The sequence below is a fragment of the Balaenoptera ricei genome, chromosome 11 (assembly GCF_028023285.1).
Source record: "Balaenoptera ricei isolate mBalRic1 chromosome 11, mBalRic1.hap2, whole genome shotgun sequence".
Lineage (NCBI taxonomy): Eukaryota > Metazoa > Chordata > Mammalia > Artiodactyla > Balaenopteridae > Balaenoptera > Balaenoptera ricei.
The window spans coordinates 22,022,465-22,041,552 of record NC_082649.1 but is presented as its reverse complement, the minus strand read 5'-3'; the positions used below and the strand labels follow the sequence as shown (position 1 = coordinate 22,041,552).

General features: G+C 40.5%; 1 protein-coding gene across 2 annotated transcripts; it reads right to left on the bottom strand.

The window, feature by feature from the left end:
• Positions 1-1,907: 1,907 nt before the first annotated feature.
• On the bottom strand, positions 1,908-11,679 carry ZNF391 (zinc finger protein 391). 2 transcript variants are annotated; one of them, XM_059938168.1, is made up of 3 exons: positions 11,595-11,679; positions 5,401-5,509; positions 1,908-4,613 (listed from the first exon to the last, which is right to left on the bottom strand). In XM_059938168.1, exon 3 carries the CDS (start codon positions 4,533-4,535, stop codon positions 3,459-3,461), a length of 1,077 nt encoding a protein of 358 aa, XP_059794151.1. In that variant the 5' UTR covers positions 4,536-4,613; positions 5,401-5,509; positions 11,595-11,679; the 3' UTR covers positions 1,908-3,458. The 2 variants fall into 2 exon arrangements, with proteins under 2 accessions (XP_059794151.1, XP_059794150.1); XM_059938167.1 differs by lacking the exon at positions 11,595-11,679 and adding an exon at positions 11,459-11,496.
• Between the last annotated feature and the right edge of the window lie 7,409 nt (positions 11,680-19,088).

Genomic DNA, 19,088 nt, shown 5'->3' with positions numbered 1-19,088 from the left:
TCAGTCTTATCTTCTGACCCGATTTCCCCACCAGAAATCCCAAAAGTTTTTGGTTCCAAATCGACTTTAAAGATGCAAGTTAATCATATCAGGCGTTCAGCTTTTTAATGTTTTGTATTCATGGCTAACTGCTGAGTGTGTATCAGAAATTCCTCCCTCCATACACTAGGTAGCTTACAGGAAAGTTAACAACGGCAACTAAGGAAGTGCTGGTCTCTCTTCTACCTTGCCCGTATCTAGTCACCAGTTTCATAGGATCCTTCCTTTATACTGTCTCTTCATCTGACCACTGCTCTGTTCCACAATACCACTATTCTAATACTTCAGCTCCTCACCTAGTTTCTGCGTGCTGTCTCTCTCATTTCCAAACCACCTTGTCTCCTCTACCAAATTAATCTTCTCCCCCAAACCAAATTTTTATTACCATGATCAAAAACCTCCTGTAATTCCCTCATTGCCTAAATGATTAAATCCACACACAAGCTAGGACTCAGGGCAGCCACTGTCTAGTTATCCAATTCCAAATAAACTTTTTCATTTTTATTTCACTGAACTCCCTGCCATAGACAGTCCAGTTCATCTATTGGAACAAACAGAGCATTTTCCCACCTCTATGCCTTTACTTACACAGTTCTTTCTTTCCCAGATCTTGCCAGGGCCCAGCTTAAGAGATCCAGTAGTGGGGTCAAATCCTGATCCTTGGGTAAGCTATTTAACATCTGTAAATTTCAGTTTCTTCATCCCATAATGTGGTAAATTAAGAGACTCAAATGTGTAAAAAGAGCTTTTCTTCTGGCACCCAGTAATTACTTGATTATCTCTACCCTCTGCTCCTTCTAACCCCACTCCACCCCAAGAAGAATCTTTATATTTGCCTTTCTGAGACTTCTCCTGTGAACTAAATATTTATTCACTGGAAAACATACTATATATGCTAGGTGTTGTAGAGAACACATAATTTAATATTAATTTTTTGTTATCAAGCACATTGTATAATTACATGAAGGCCAGTGGAGAAATTCATCTTAACTCTATTAGGCTTTCCTTGAAGAATGGACATTTTCTCCCCTTCCAAATACAATGTAAGCAAATGACCATCTCACTTTCATACCTGAATAACTATCTGGCATACCATAATTTGTCATAATCTTGATCTTCTAGGCATTTTCTTCTTTAATACTGATTTGTATTTTTTTCAGTTTTGTATTTTATCATATCGTGTAAGCTGCCTTGAGTCATTTTTGACACACAATAGAGTTATAATAAAATAGATGACAATTGTCTGTGATGACAGTTAGAAGAAATATCTTCTTACTTATTTGATTGTGATCCTAGTTTTCCATTCTGTGGAGTTACAGACCCTTTAGGGATGAAATAAAAGACTACAGGCAGATATGAAGGAATAGAATCATAACAATTAGCATTTATTGAACACTTACTATATGTTAGGCACTGTTTTCATCACTTTATATGAATAAACCCACCTACTCCTTAAAACAGTCTCATGAAGTGGAAAGCCAAGAGGCCAGCATCCCAGGAGCTCTGAAGGAGAGTCAGTCCCAAGGCTTAATGTATATAATTCAAGGTAGGACAAAAAGGACCAAAATATTTATGAGGTAATCTCTCCATTCAAAAGAGTAAAGTGACTGCATTATTAAATTAAACCCTCCTGATTTAGATTAAAACTACAATCCAGGCCTGTATTGTACTAAGCATTAGATGGGGCTTCTAAGAGATTTAAGACAATTTCTAACTTCAAAAAAGTTCATGGAAAAAAGCACCTGACAGAACCAGAGAACAGAAAAAGAAAGTATGTAATACAGGAGAATAAGGCAAACCATCACTGTAAAGGATTTCTAAGAAGCGGGGGGGGGGGGGGGGGGGACTGAAATTATCACAGAGGAGGCAGGACCTGACCAGGGCCTTTTATAAAGTATGGATAGATTTCTGGAGATACAGGGAGGAAAGCAGGGTATGTAAAAGGGTGCCACGGAATAGTTTGAAGAGGAGCCAAGTGTGAAGAGAAAGGGTGTCGTAGAGACAAAGGACAGGGCTGCCCAGTTGTACTGGGGAGTAATGGAAAATAAGTAAATAGATCCAACTGTGCAAGGTCTTCAAGTTAAAGCACTTTGAACTTTTTCCTTGGGACAATGGGAAACTGTGGATTCTTTCTGAACCAAGTGATAGTTTAGTCAGGCAGCTATATAAAGACAGGGAGACAAGAGCAGCAACAATGTGTTTACTCTGGTAATCTAGACCCAAACTACTGAGGACTTGGCAGCAGCAGTAGGAATAGAGAGAAAGAAATCAACTATCAAGACATTTCAAATAAATCCTAGCAGACTGATTACCCAGGATAGATAAAGAGGAATCAGTAAGCAATAATTATGGGGCATTTAGTGACTACTCAGCACTGTGTGATGTTTTATAGGGATCTAAAGCAAGATTTCTGTTTTCAAGAAGCTTACAATCTAATTGAATAACATGAAGTACTATAAGCCAATAAAATGAAATTATTCTGGTCCAACTCTTGCCCAGAGTCACAGAGCTGATCATTGTTAATCAAAGAAGTGCTGTAAGGTAGGAAAAGTGTGGATCAGCACAGAACAATGGATCCCAGAAGCTCACGTTTTAAGGCATAGGAGTGGCCAAAAGTGCCAATTCTGCAAATGTCAAGTAGGAAAAGGACTGAGAAAGAGGCATGGAGTTTGTCTTTGACAGATCAGCTTAACAAGGCTGGTGAGAGTCAGAACCAGATGGTATATGTTTCATGAAGTCTGTAAACAAAAGAAAAGTTTTTAAAATAGGGCAGCAATTTTTTAAAAGATAATGGAGGAGCTAAGATTTTTAGGACCTTCTTGGTAAGGATAAGATAACACTGGGATTAGTTAGGCACATTAGAACTATGGGCTATACTTTGAGGAAACTATGCTATAGCAAAAAAGGTAAGGGAGGAATGAAGAGAAAAATTTGTCCATATTAATTTGAGACTGAATTTTTTATCCCCAAACTGGTGGGAATTTTTTGTCCTAATCTGAAGCCAGCTCCTTCTCTTCTGCTACTGGAGCCAGCAAGCATGAAAATACACACACATGGGATTTCCTCTTTTAAGTGAAGGAGCTGATGTGGTTGGGAAAGAGAGGGTTCACTGTTTGTTCAGGGACCCAAGCTCCATGGAATAGATAAGGTGAGGAACTGCAAGGTGTTAGGTAGCTGTATATTCTAAGTTGGAGCCCTCCAGAATATTAGGGTGAATACGTTAGGTTTTAAAAGTCATCCCCTTGTTGGATTGATCACTCATTTGAGTATTTAGTTTACAAAAAGGAAGGAAGACTAGCTTGAAACTGGCTTAGAGCTAGCTAGTAGGAAGGAAAATTCAAACAAGTATATATGTTTCTTTTCAGCTGTGGGAGGTTATGCTGTGTGCTCTTGTGCTAACATGAAGGAAAGCACAGATATTACTCTTTAGTGTGAAGTTGCTGATGTCTGATGAGAGATGAACTCTGACTGAAGGTTTTCCCACAGTTATTACACTTGTAAGGCTTCTCTCCCGTATGAGTTCTCTGGTGAATAATAAGGGAGGAGCTCCGACTGAAGCCCTTTCCACACTCTCTACACTCGTGGGGCTTTTCTCCAGTGTGTATTCGCTGATGTTCAACAAGAGATGAGCTCCGACTGAATACTTTCCCACAGTTACTGCACTCATAGGGGTTCTCCCCAGTGTGTGTTCTCTGATGTTCAGTAAGAGATGAGATCCAACTGAAAGCTTTTCCACATTCACTGCATTCATAGGGATTCTCTCCAGTGTGTATTCGTTGATGCTGAATTATGGTTGAACGGTCACTGAAGGCTTTCCCACATTCATTACATTTGTAAGGTTTTTCTTGAGTATGAGTTCGCTGATGCTGACTAAGGTTAGTGCTTCGGCTAAAGGCTTTTCCACATTCACTACATTCATATGGTTTTTCTCCAGTATGGATCCTCTGATGTAGACTAAGGTGTGTACTCCGGCTAAAAGCTTTTCCACATTCACTGCATTCATAAGGTTTCTCTCCGGTGTGAGTTCTTTGATGCTCAATAAGGTGTGTACTTCGGCTAAAAGTTTTCCCACATTCATTGCATGCAAAAGGCTTTTCTCCACCATGAATTCTACTGTGGACAATAAGGTCTGATTGGTAACTAAAGGCTTTACCACATTCATTGCATTTACAAGGTTTCCTTTGCAGAAAGAGTTTTTGGTGTTTAATTAAGCCTGAATTATCTTTGGAGTTTTTCCTAGATACGGGGGACATGGCTCCCTTTGGAATTTTCTGCCGTGTATTAAGTTTTGAGCTTGGACTAAATTCACTGGATTCAGGGCCTCTCTCCCTAGTGAAAATTTCCTTGAGGGTCACTGACACTTTTCTGATTGCTGTTTTCTCAAAAGAAGATTTCTTCTGTGTAGGACATTTTGTCTGCCTTGACAACTGGCCCTCACTTTTACAGACTTCTTCATTCATAGGATGTTGGGCAGTATTCCTTCGGAGACTTTCCATTGCTGACCCTGAAAACTCTAGTTCTTCAGAAATAGCCTGATTGGTGTTGATGCTTTGGTTCAGTTCAAATCTCCCTATCTGAAAGACATTTAAAGTGCAAATGTCACCTGTGTTTAGTGTGGAGAGCAAGGAAAATAAACCAGCAGAAAAAAAAAAGACAACTAATTTGCAATTCATGCACCCTGGCAACTTTATATGGGCAGAAACTTAAAAGGGACAATGAAAGAGAAGTGAACAAGGCCAGAAGTGATAACAGAGTTTTCACAGTGGGTGCACAGAGACATCAAGAAATACAGGTAGGGGCGTGGGTAATATGCTGAGCCCCCAAAATGGACATGAGCAGATATATCAATTGATGAGCAGAGAATAGGGGATTAGAAAGTAAAATGAGCTATTAACTATTGTAGCCAATTAGTTATGGTAAATGAGAGAAAGGAAAGGGATGAGAAAAGTAAAGACTCTCAAATGTAGAAAACATAACCACCACCCCCCTGCCAAAATACAAAAAGTGAGGAAGCCTGTATCAAGCTTGGATGTAACCATTCTCTTGGCAAAGAGAGAAAACAGAATTTCAGAAATTATAACTATTACCCTGCTATCCCCATTTGATCTCCCTTTGATCCCCCAACCCTTCTTCCAGCTAGTTTAGGTATTCTTCTAAACAAGTCTACAACCACAGAATTCAGAGGATTAACAGAGCTCATCATGACAGATCTTAACTTAGAGTTCATCAAGGCCAACTTGCTTATTTGACAGATAGAAAACAGAGTGAGTAACTTAAGTCACCCAGCAAATTGCAAGAGCTTAGACTAGAACTCATGTCTCCGAAATTTCAGATTGGTGGCCTTTTCATGATACTACTCACCTAGACAGATATTTTTGGTCACTCCCCTCTTCAGCTCCCTGAAGATCCAGTGTCTACAGTTGTTCTTTCTCCAACTGGGTGATCATGTCCAATTCACATGCTGGGATTCCTGCTGATTGGAAATGATTTAACACAAGGCTATTGGTGCTGGAGACACAGGGCTATTGAGAGCTCAACATTAATGCTTTGATCTATAGAAAAGATAGTGTGTGGGAATTCCCTGGCGGTCCAGTGGTTAGGACTCCGTGCTTTCACTGCTGAGGGCCTAGGTTCAATCCCTGGTTGGGGAACTAAGATGCCACAAGCCTCACAGTGCAGCCAAAAAAAACCCCACAAACAAACAAACAAAAACCATAGTGTGCATTTTTAGAGGCTGTGGCAGGAGGGGCTGGAGAAAATGGGTATCTGAAAGTTCTGGGCTAAAACTGGTTCCAAAAGAAAGGTTATACACATATCCATCAGAATCACTTATGGAACTTGTTACTCTAGATACTGGGCGTTACCTCAGACCTAGTTAAGTACAATGAGGCCCAGGCATTTGTATTTATTAAGTTTATATGACTCGACAAGTTGAATTGTCCAAAATGAACCTTAGAAACACTCTCTAGGTTGCCTGAAAAATGTGTTCACTGGGACCAGCCTTTCTACCAAACATTCTTCTCACAGCCAGAGGGTCTAAAACATAAACTCAGCTTCCCTTAGGACAGGTGACTTCTTCCTTCTGCTAGAAGGGCCAACACTTCCCAAGGATCTCAAGGTTTCCAGGTATTAGGCAGCTAGCTTTCCCAGATGATTCCTGTAAAAAGCTGGCACCCCACATTCAGACTGTACCAAGCAGTCTGTTTATCTCCCCACTCACAAGGTTGTTCTAACACTTGCCTTACAATAAGGAAGAGCAGCAAGGCCCTCTCCTAGAATACTGACCTACACTGAGTGTCTAGCAGAGCATCCTGGCTCTGTTGGTAAAATGGGGAGGATATGGGAATCTGTGCCTACTCTTCCAGCCCTTCTCTGGACTCTGTTTCCCCACTGAAGTTTTTTCTTTAACCCATTTTCTTGTAAATTCATTCAGAGCCCTTGGGCATGACAGTAGGCAACAAATTGTAAAATAGTTCCCCTAATGTTTCTGCTCACAGCACAATTTAAGATCCACTAGGTTAAGAGTTGATCTGGTTTCAAAAGTCTTGCCTTTCTCAGAGACTGTGAACCTCCCATATGTGGAAATGAATCTTGGAGGATGTTCACGAAGAAGCCATCCATGGAGAACCTCAAGAGCAACATGACGATGCTGTCTGTGTCCAGCTTTGCGAAGAACATGCCTTTCAACTGAAAGCAGGGAACACAAAACTCTACCACTGGGTTGGCTGAGAAGTCAGATTTTCTAATTTATTTAGAACCTTGCAATAAAATCCAGTTGCACACTTTTTGGCGCTAACATTCCTTAGTAGGCATTTGTCTTACTGCTTAGGTTGGCTGGCCTACATTCTTGCAGCCCAGATCCTTAAGCTACTCCATCATTATTCTATTGGCAGTTCACTGTTACTTCTCTCCTCTATTACAGTAATCCTCAAGGCAGCAATATCACCTCCTAGGGAGAGTTTTGGGAATTTGTGAGGGTTTGTGTGTGTGGTTTTTTTTGTTTTTGTTTTGGTTTTGGTTTTGGTTGTCATATTGATTGAATGGGGCTATTAGAATTTAGTGGGGGTCAGGGATTCCTGTAAAACAAAGAATGTCCCTTATCCTGCCAGACTTTCAAAAGAGTTGTTAATGGTTACCTGAGACTGGAACTACTTTACAAATAAATACAAAGTATTTTGCACAACTTTGCTATGTATTGGAAAATCAAGGAAATATACTTCTTTTTCTTTGAATGATATTTGGAATTGTTCGCCATTTTAGGAAAATCAAGCCACTCATGACATTAGATTCACAAATACAACATTCACGTATCAGTCTGCATTTGTAGCTGTTCTATTCACATGATTCTATGAATAGGTACAAGTGTCTATTTCATCCAATCATTTACATGCTGAAAAACTATTATTCTATTATAAATTACTTTCCTTTTCTTTCTCCTTTATATTACAGTTAAGGTAACATAGTGATATTCTGGAAATTATATCTATAGGTAGTTAATATTATCTATAAATTTTATTTCAAGATAGTAAAGGGGATGGTAGGTTTGAAAGGTAGAGAATTACTTCTCTAGTGCAATGGAACTAAAGTATTAACAGTTACACAATAGATAAATAGTGACTCTCTCAGGCGGTAAATTGCAAAGCCTCTAAAGCCTTAAAGCAAAAGTCCTTGTCCCCAGCAGAAGTCCTTGAAGATCTGAGAACACCCACACTGCCATAAAGGTGATGTAGGAACAGTGGGAATTTTGTACATAGTGGAATATTATTACATTATTACATATTACATTCCATCTTGGAGAAGAGATATTGTTGAGAAGAGATTTTGTTCAGGTTTTTGGAGACAAAGGGAAACCAGGAAGATCTGAAATGTGAAGATCTTTATAAACTGACTCACTAGAACCATTAAAACAGGACATCTAAAAGTAGGCAGGATCTCCTGAACATAGAGAGAACTAGGACAGAGTTCAAAGGAGAGAGCCAATTTGAAGTTGAGGGTTTACTCTCATGCTTATTAATACCTTGATGATTGGTAAAATATGCCAATTTGATATAAGATAATTATAATTTAATGTGTATATAGAGTGCAGTACAAGAGTCCCAAGATGTAGTTGTTTTTGCATTTCAAATAAGCTCATGACATGTATAACTGTATTATGCATTATGTGTTTGTATATGTGACACCTATGACAGACACACAGAAACCACATTGGGGAAAGTTTCTACATTAAAAAAAAAAAAAAAAAAAAGAACCCAACTGTGAAAGGAACCTGACTTGGAGGTGCAGCCTCTGGAAAGGCCCTTTTTTGGTCTTTTCTCTTGGGTCTGCCTATTCTAAGCATTTTATGAATACAGACTCATTTTTGTCTCACAACAATGAGAGGGTTACTATTATTATTTCCAAAATACAAATGAAGAATTTGAGGTACAGAAAGGATAAGTAATTTGGCCCAAGGCCAAGTGATAAATCCTGGACTCAAACTCACTACACTACATCATACTTACTGCTTCTCAACAGGCAGGGAAAGAACACTTGAGTCATGCTTTCCATTCATATGGCCTCTAAAGGGCCAAGGAACTAAACTCCACTGATCCAAGGACACCAGCATGACCTTGACACAAGAGTGACTACCTCTGAGAGATGACTATCCTGAGAGGCTGCAATAAGTCCCAACCACACTAAAAGCCCTATCTGTGTAAACTAAGGATTAAATTTCCTGGCTTCCACTAAAGTGCCACCACAAAGCAAGTGACATCCTTGGCATAAATCAGTGAAACACCAGATAGAGACCCCGTGGTATAAATAATTACTTGGTATTACATTTACCAAGTAATCTGGATTTTGATCATATCTCTGTTGGTAGCTAAATAAAAACCAAGGAAAAATAACTAGTCTGGTTTTATGTATCCTCATCTGTAAAAGGAAGATGTTGGACTTGATTAGTCCAGAGCTGTCTGATTCCTGGAATTTAATTTTAGATTCCAAACTCTGAGGCACAGACCCATCTGCCTAGACTAAGGGGATAAGACTAGAATGAACAGACTCTTTTTCAAATCCCCAGAGACATGTGAGAGCCTAAGGTCCATGTTTCAGAGGAAACTGTTTGAGAAAGACGTCAATCGCCTAATGCTGAAATAGAGCAAGGGAGTGCTGAGGAAGACATCAAAAGCAGTCAGCAGGTAACCAGGGACTAATCCCATACTGGGCAAAATTTGCCACACTCACCTAAGAAGGGACATTCTCTGAAAAGAGAAATACATGTGTCTCCACTTGGCGAGATGGCACAAACTTCCAGAAAAGAAGGAAGAATCCTTAACATACATGGTATACGATCCTATAGTGAGATAGAAAGTTGCCTTTCCCTCTTCCACCTCCTCTTCATTTTCTTTCTGGTAAAGGGCAAATCTGGGGATAACAGGTGTTACCCTAAGGTATCCAGAGTCACTGGTCTAGTAATGTCCACATTGGGCCAGGTGAATGCAACCCTAGGTATTAAGAGGTAAAACAAATGTCCTAAAGTAACCCCACCTCCTCCCAGACACAAAGAAAATGACAGTAGACATTTATGTCTGGGCTTAAGTCCCTAGTTCTTTAATGAGAAAAGGTAAAGGGAATTGGTCTGGGCTGAGTCCAAACTCTCTCTAAACTCTCTAGGTGTTCCGAGGCATATAATCCAGCCTGCTTATCGATTTCCTCACATGGGATATGAGTTCAAAGGGAGTAGGCAGTAGTCGCTTCTTCCTGAGAGTCAAAACAGAAGGCAGATGATATTGCTCCACCACAGGGCTGTGCATCTCTGGGCAAGCCACTCACCTTTTTGAAAAGCTGGTCCCACACTATAAAATGTCATTACTAGTACTCCCTTGTCTTTTCTCACAAAGCTTCTGTGAATGCTACACATTATAAATGGCAAAGCTTACTATAAAGAATATCATCTATGACATAAGGAGATATTACTGCTGTGCTTACCTCAAATGAATTAGTTTTTAAATTGTGATAGTATACATTTAGGGAAAGATGCTCTCAGAGGATTTGTGCTGCTGTTCTAGAGAGTGGAGAGATGCATTCTTTTTCCTGGCTTTGGAGGATGCACATGAAATGGGGAAGGCAGAGCCGGTGGATATGACAAAGGTCTCAGGCGGAGCCCCCAGATATATTTCAGACAGGCTAGGAGGTCTCTGTCTCCACAAGGTTAGGACCATACCCTTATCTAGGTTTCATACAAGGGGTTGCTCCACCATGATGTGGAATGTTGCCTCTCCTTTTCTCTTTTTCTCCTTTCTTCCTCATACTTTAGTTTTACCTGGATCACCTTACTGGTCTATAGATATCGTATTCTTACCAAATCATTATTCTCGAAAGTACAGTGGTCACAAAGTGCTGCAGCACCAGCAAACCCCATTCTCCTCTTTATATGACTAAGTTTCCAGCCCTCACAGCCCTGACCCCCTCCTGTTACCTTAACCATCTGAAATTCTTTTGACCATGCCACTTTCTCTTATAATCAATTGCTGATCTTGGAATAATTTTCCCTTGTATATACTCCCTTGAATATTAAGAAATTATCTCATTCCGAAGGAAGCAGGTTCTGAGGGTTCTGGAATAGCTCTTCTTCTGGTGCTTTGCTTTCTGGTATCGGGCTGACTACTTCCTGGAGCCTTTGCGAATGCACAGGAGTCAGCAGGAGGGCCTAGGCAGCCTCTGTTCAACTCTAAAACAGAGACAGTCAAGTCTCCAGGCCTACCAAAAGATGGTCTTCAGACAACAGTGTCCTTGAAGATTGGTTCAAAGTCACAACAAATTCACAGAATTTGATATACAGCATTTGTCAATACCCCTAACAACACCTACTATACTGAAGTACAACCGTCATCATCAGAACCATAAAATAAATACTACTACTCTCAAGCTCTGTAACTTTAAGTAAGGTACTTCATCTCTGTGTGCCTCAATTTTAAAATCTGTAACATGAGGATAATAATCGTACATCTCATGGGGTTAACGCGAGGATTAAATGAGTTAACGCTGGTAAAAACTCTTAGAACAGTGCCTGGCACACGGTAAGCATCTGGGAAACACCCCGAGTACAGAAGCCCTTCCTCGCCCAGCTAGAGCGGAGCGGAATGAAACTCTGAGCTTTTCCATCTCCCAGGGGTTCACCGGAGAACACCACCTGCTGTCAGCGCAGCTGAGGGACTAGGTTGTGCCCACCCGCAAGGTGAGCGCTGGGCGCCGCTCAGAGACACCGTGCCGCGTCCCAGCCGCGGAGGCACCTCTCGGCCGGATCTGCGGCCAGACCACCCTTGGACCTCTCGCCGGTCTACCCCCGAGAGAGTTGAGTGTTTCCGCACGACCACTTCCTAGAGCCTCCAGGCCCACCCGTCCAGGCCCCGGGCCCCGGAGCCCGGCGTGCCCCACTCACCGGCCGCCTCGAGGCGAGCGCCGGGACACACCCTGGGCCGGACCCACGCGTAGACAGAACCTTAGTGCGCGGGGCTTGAGGAAGCCGGAAGGATTAATGGGAAACCCTTGCGTCGACCCACTGCTCCCGCGCTCACCAAGGTTCCCGAGGTCACAGACACTCTTCCACTCAGACTCCTGGTCGTGTCCTTGTCAGTATGTGGGGCCAGTCATTGCCTGATCAACGGCCCCGACCTAATTCTCCTGGAGCGGATGATCTGTTAGAGAACAGAGACGATGGGGAGAATGGGCAGCATACCAGAGGCCGTGGCTCTGCGCCTGCGCTGCAGACTCCGGGACCGCCAGGTTGTGTTCAGACTCATTTTCCTGGAGATTTTTGCAAAGCACTTTCCCTGGTGTGTGTGACGCCGAGATTGAGAAGTTGATGGCTAGAGGCCTGAGAAAGTTGATGCTGGAGACCCTAGAAAGGTCCTGAAGATCTTAATACATTCTATGCAGTATAGTCCAAACCAGTGATTTAGTTTTAAACAGCATACCTGGAGAGCTGGTTAAAATACAGATTCCCAGGCTTCGCACTCGTTGGTCAGAGGAAAGTCCCAGAAACACTGCATTTTCAGGGGGCATCCCAGATAATTCTAATGCAGGTGGTCCTCAGACCATCTCTGGAGAAACAGGCTTTTTTTGCACAGTCTAGAGCTTAGATGCAATTAAATGCAGGACACTTCCCAAATTCCATCAAGAGAAGTAAAGGTAAATAAAATCAGGATCCTATTCTGGTCATGAAGAGTTTTACCTATGTTTTATACTAAGAGTTTTATAGTTTTACTCTTAAATTTAGATCTTTGATACATTTTGAATTATTTTTTGTATTTGGTGTAAAGTAAGCATACAACTTCATTATTTTGTATGTGTATATCCAGTTTTCCCAGTACCATTTGTTGGAAAAGACTGTTACTTCCCAATTATGTGGTCTTAGCACTGGTTGAAAATCAGTTGATATATATGTGGAATTTGTTTTTTCTGGACTTTCTTTTCTATTCCATTGGTCTAGACGTATATCCCTATTCCGGCACCACACTGTTGAGATTACCACTGTGTAGCTTTGTGGTAAGTTTTGAAATTAGGAAGTATGAATCTTCCAACTTTTCCTTTTCAAAATTTGTTTTGGTTTTGAGGGTCCCTTGAGATTCCATATGAATTTTAGGATGGGTTTTTCTATTTCTGTAAAAAACATTGTTGGGATTTTGACAGGGAATACATCAAATCTGCTTTGAGTAGTATTGCCATCTTAATAGTGTCTTCCAATTCATGAACATGGTATGTCTTTCCGTTTACTTAGGTCTTCTTTAATTTCTTTCAGCAATGTTTTGCACTTTTTGAAGTACAAATCTTTTGCCTCCTTGGCTAAATTTCTTCTTAGGTATTTTATTATTTTTGATGCTATTGCAGATGGAATTCTTTAATGAATAGAGCAACCAGACAGATTAGTTTAAAAAAAAATAGAGGATTTGAGCAAAAATATAAACCAGTTAGACCTAACAAAATATATATATAGAACATTTCACCCAACAACAGCAGAACACACATTCTTCTCAAGTGAACATGGAACATTCTCCAGGATAGAGCATATGTTAGACCACAATAAAAGCATTAATAATTTTTAAAAGATTAATATCATACAAAGAATATTTTCTGATCAAAATGGAATGAAACTAGAAATCAATAACAAAAGGAGGGGCTTCCCTGGTGGCGCAGTGGTTGAGAATCTGCCTGCCAATGCAGGGGACACGGGTTCGAGCCCTGGTCTGGGAAGATCCCACATGCCACGGAGCAACTAGGCCCGTGAGCCACAACGACTGAGCCTGCGCGTCTGGAGCCTGTACTACACAACAAGAGAGGCTGTGAGAGGCCCGCGCACCGCGATGAAGAGTGGCCCCCACTCGCCACAACTAGAGAAAGCCCTCGCACAGAAACGAAGACCCAACACAGCCAAAAATAAATAAATAAATTAATTAATAATAATAAAAAAATAACAAAGGAAAATTAGAAAATTCATAACTATGTGGAAATTAAATAACATAGTCTTAAACAACCAATGGATCATAAAAGAAATCACAAAGGAAATTAGAAAATAACTTGAGAAGAATGAAAACAAAAGCACAACACACCAAAGCTTATGGGGTGAAGCACTGTTTTTTCAAATCCCCTAGGGGTTGGGAAGCCATTTCAGCTCTTTGGAGTTAAAACTATGGCTGGCCTCTGTACTGGCTCCTCAGCAATCAAAAGCAGTGATCAGCAATCAAAACATTAAACCCCAATTTTTAGAGTGCAAGGTCTTTATTGCCCACCACAGCACCAGCAAGCTACACCAGGAGCAAGGCCAATAGTTCCCACTGGCTGCCTGCCATAGTGCTAGGAGATGGGGGATGGTAGCCACTGCATGAAACAGTGAGATTCACCAAAATTTATCAATCTCTTCTTCAATCTCTCCTCTGGACTCTGCAAATGTTTGACTAGACCCCAGATTTCCAAAAGAGTTGCTTCACACAGTCCTGCGAGCTCAATAGTTGTTTCTATGGAGGGACTGATTCCTGGACATTCCTACTCATCCCTCTTCCGTGACATAACTGTCATTTCCTTTTACAAATCATGGAATGAAGAGTGAAATGACGCAGACAGATACAAGGCTAGAATTAAATCTTGTGTTCTTTAAGGGGGAAAGGGTCTCCTGAATATAAGGAGTTTAAGAGATATAAGGAGAGAAATTGGCTGGAAGAAGAGGGACAAGAAAAGAATTTTAATCTTAAAAACAGAAGAAATGCTGAGCATACTTAACATCCACCTTTCTATGTGACTTCTTGGACTTCGTGTATTTACAATTTTTGTACTGCAGAGAAACTTAAAATCCATTTGTAAACAATTGCTGTGAATTTTGAAATGGGACTTTTATGAACTTCTACCAAACTTACCTTTAAGATTTTCCCAATTTGTATATCTGTTGCTTCATGTGAAAGAAACTTCTTAAAATGAATTTAATAAAATAAAGCGTTCTTCCTACCATACGACCCAGCAATCCCACTACTGGGCATATAACCTGAGAAAGCCATAATTCAAAAAGAGTCATGTACCACAATGCTCATTGCAGCACTATTTACAATAGCCAGGACATGGAAGCAACCTAAGTGTCCATCGACAGATGAATGGATAAAGAAGATGTGGCACATATATACAATGGAATATTACTCAGCCATAAAAAGAAACAAAATTGAGTTATTTGTAGTGAGGTGGATGGACCTAGAGTCTGTCATACACAGTGAAGTAAGTCAGAAAGAGAAAAACAAATACCGTATGCTAACACATATATATGGAATCTAAAAGAAAAAAAAAGGTTATGAAGAACCTAGGGGCAGGACAGGAATAAAGACACAGACGTAGATAATGGACTTGAGGACACGGGGAGGGGGAAGGGTAAGCTGGGACGAAGTGAGAGAGTGGCATGGACTTATATATACTACCAAATGTAAAATAGATAGCTAGTGGGAAGCAGCCGCATAGCACAGGGAGATCAGCTCAGTGCTTTGTGATCACCTAGAGGGGTGGGATAGGGAAGGTGGGAGGGAGATGCAAGAGGGAGGAGATATGGGGATATATGTATATGTATAGCTGCTTCACTTTCTTACAAAGCAGAAACTAACATACCATTGTAAAGCAATTATACTCCAATAAAGATGTTAAAATAAATAAATAAAGCGTTCTTCAATCAGCTTCAAGGGATGATAAATTGACAAATCTGGCTATACTGTCTATTGAAGGTGACTATACAAACAGGTTAAATTTTGTCAGTCATTGAGAAATTTGCAGAAGACTCAAAAACAGAAACTATGAAGATATTATTCATTACTGCAACACACTATATGTAGGTGACTTTTTTTCATCTTTTCCCAGAAATACATTCATGTAATTAAAAATACCAGTCCATTATTTAAAAATTTTTTGGCCTATATTAAAAACTTTTTAAAAACTTGCATAATTATATGTGAAGTGAAATAAAGACTATTTCACTGACCATTATTATTATTCATTCCATTTCAGGATTATTACTGAAAATAATTTTTCTTGTACAGAGGAGAGAAGTGTTAAAAAAAATTATCTGCTCTGGATGTTAAATATGCCTTGGTAAGTGTACACAGATTATATTCCTAAACAACATAAATGGAACCTGAGACTCTGGTTTTACGCAGGCGTTATTCTTTGCCAAGAAGACGAAGACATGGGAGGATAAACAAAACTGGATTGCTAGCAGGAAGACAGGAGGACTTAGAGTGCCATGCTTGACCCTTGGTTCCTAGGTCCAGATCAAAAACCGCTGCCTTGAGCGCTGGGACCAATCTGACTGTTGTCATGGAGACGGCGGGAGTGGCTGGTTGCACAGGATTCCCGGCGCCTCTGTTGCGTCATTTCCCACCGCCAGCCCTTGGCTCCGTCGCCCAAGCCCGCGTTATTTGGGAGGGTGAGTGTCTAGTGGGAGTCTGAATAGTGTGTTCCGGAGTATTGGCTGACAGTACGCTTTGCCCTTTCGGAAAAACTTTCTATGGAGATGCCCCACTGTCAGTTGTGAGGCTGCGTGCGGCACCACAACGCTCGGGACAGAGTCGTGGGAGTGTCTGGATGGATAGCTACGTATCCTGGCAACCGCCTGGCCTCCAGGTGAAGTCTCGAGTCCTATCGCCAATGCTGGGGTTTGTTCCAGGCAAGTGTGCACATCAAGGCCTTTCTTTAGCACTTGTCTACCTTTTCCGTTCTCTTTTTCCTCGTAGGTTTCCCCATTGTGGGATCTGTGTTGCTCCCTGTTCAAGAGATCGGTTGGGACACACTCAGGATGACTGTTTCTGCCAGAGTGGTTTTGGGGACTCATGCTTTTTCTTTAATAACAACGTCATGCACCTACCTTACATCCTTAAAATGGGCTTTATAAAAATCATTTGGCCATTCTTGTTACCTCCCGGAGTAAGTAGGACTTGGGGATGAAGGCTGCAGTATCCTTTCTCGAGCTGCAGAGTGAAGGTCCTCTCCACAGAGATTCATTTTTTGTGTTGGACACTTCTCATTGTTTCTTTTAATCTCCAGGCCCCAGAGCCATGGAAATAAACTGCTTCTCCAGAGTGAAAGCATTTTTCCCCCCAAATGGAATAGAAATTATCAGAGAGCAACACATATAGAAAGGGCAAGTATTTGTTTCGTGAAGCTTTTGTGTATTCAAGTGTGTGTAATGGGTTATAAAACGTATTACTGTGTGGTCAAAAGTAGACACTGACTTACAACGAACTATATGCCATATAGGAGGACAGAGGAGACACGTGAGACACAGAGAACTCCCTTTGTCAGGAGATAACCTTTGACTCGAGATTTTCAGATGGACAAAGTCCTCTGGTGCTAAAGAATGCTCTGAATGCCTGCCGGGAAAGATTAGCATTTAGATAGTGGCACAGTATCTGAGGATCAGAGAAGCTGTAGTGACTAGTGTTTTTCAAACTTTGGGACCATTGTGAGTTATGAAATCGATTCAGTGGCTTGCAAACAGCGTTTTAAAAAAGAAAGAAAGAAATAGAATAGCAAATGTGTATACCAGAGTAGCTTATACACACAATAAGAGTAACAGCAAACATGTATAGTAGGAATAATTATTGTTTTGTGAAATTTTGGCTCAGACACACACCATACACACATAGAGGCAAGTTTGTAGTAGTTGCAAAGTAAAATGTATTTCTGAATGGAAAGAAAGTACTTCACTAGTAGATGATTAAACTGAAATGCTTGAGGGTTATAGATGAGAATAAAGGGAAAGATGCTGGTATTCTCAGAATGAGTAAAACACAGCCATTTCAAGGATTGTGGTAGAAGTGAGGGACTCTGAAACTGAGATTCAAGGAAAGAAAAGTAACTCTATCCTTAGGGATTGAAGATAGATACTGTTGGCTTGTGCCGGTAAGAATGTATCATACTTTATTTCTTTTTCAACTCTTCTGTGTCAGTCACTCGCCACTAAACCAGGAAAGGGAAAAAAAACTTAGAAGAATGTTAGAGATGATCATATATAATTTTTAGGATTATTTTCCTTCTTCCTCCCCCCTCCCTTCTTTCTCTTTTTGCCCCCTTTGGTAGTATGTCTTAGGAGAAGGAAATTATCCTCCTTATTAACCTTATATTTTTAAAAAATTATGGAAAGATCCAACACACAAAAGTATAGAACTTTGTGCAATTAACCCCTTAATTTAAGTTGGTATGGTGACTTTGGAAATAAGTTTGGTGTTAACTAAACTGAAGATATATATGTTATGAGCCCATAATTCCCTTCCCAGGTAAATTCTCAACAGTGATACATACACAAGTGTCCTAAATCATGTACATGAATGTTCATAGCTGAATAATTTATAGTAGCCAAAAACTGAAAATAACTCAAATATCCAAAAAAAAGGTACAATGGATAAATAAACTGTGGTATTGAATACTACATCCACCGTTTTGTGTTTTATAACATCGACATTTTTAAAGAGTGAAGGTCAGTTGCTTTGTAGAATGTTCACAATTAAGATTTGGCTAGTTATTTTCTTATGATTAGATTATGATTAAGCATTGTTGGCATGAGTACCACATATGTATCTCCCATGGCATCACATCAGAAGGTACATTATGTCACTTTGTCCCACTATTGGTTAAGTTTGATCACTTAGGTTAAGGCGGTATCTACGTAATGTTAAGGTACATTTCTCCCCTTTTATCAATATTTTTATGTCCTCAAGCATTCTTTTAAAAATTCAACATGTTATATGCATTACTGTCATCATTCTTTTGATTCTCGAATTATCCAAAATTTTGCTAATGGGAAGACCTTTAAGTCAGCTTCTGTGTCTTTTTACTGTATTTTCAGAGACCTTCCTTGTTTCCTGGCATAACTGCCTTTCTGCTCACTATGTATTCCCCACCTGAGACTTGGATCAACTACTTCTTCAGGGAGGCCCCTCCACTTTTTTTCAGTTTGTTTGTTTGAATTAGTCCCAAATGAGGTGCACACATTGTGCTTAAGTCTTTCTCTTTTTAAAAGATAAACTTTTTTTTTTTTTGGTTGTGTTATATGTGTTCGTTTCTGTGCGAGGGCTTTCTCTAGTTGTGGCAAGCGGGGGCCACTCTTCATCGCGGTGCGCGGGCCTCTCACTATCGCGGCCTCTCTTGTTGCGGAGCACAGGCTCCAGCCGCGCAGGCTCAGTAGTTGTGGCTCACGGGCCTAGTTGCTCCGCGACATGTGGGATCTTCCCAGACTAGGGCTTGAACCCGTGTCCCCTGCATTGGCAGGCAGATTCTCAACCACTGCGCCACCAGGGAAGCCCTAAAAGATAAACTTTTAATTTTAAATATTTTTCAATCTATTTAAATTTAAATCTACAGAAAAGTTGTAAAGATAGTATAGAGAATTCCTGAATACCCCTGACCTAGTTTCCCCTATTGTTAACATCTTATACTACTATGGTATGTTTATCGCAATTAAGAAACCAACACTGGTACATTACTATTAACTAAACACTACACTTTATTAGGATTTCACTGTTTTCCCCTCATGTTCTTTTTCTGTTCCA

Excerpts from the sequence above, each read along its gene's own strand:
- ZNF391 (XM_059938168.1), bottom strand. The coding sequence starts at position 4,535 with ATGGAAAGTCTCCGAAGGAATACTGCCCAACATCCTATGAATGAAGAA.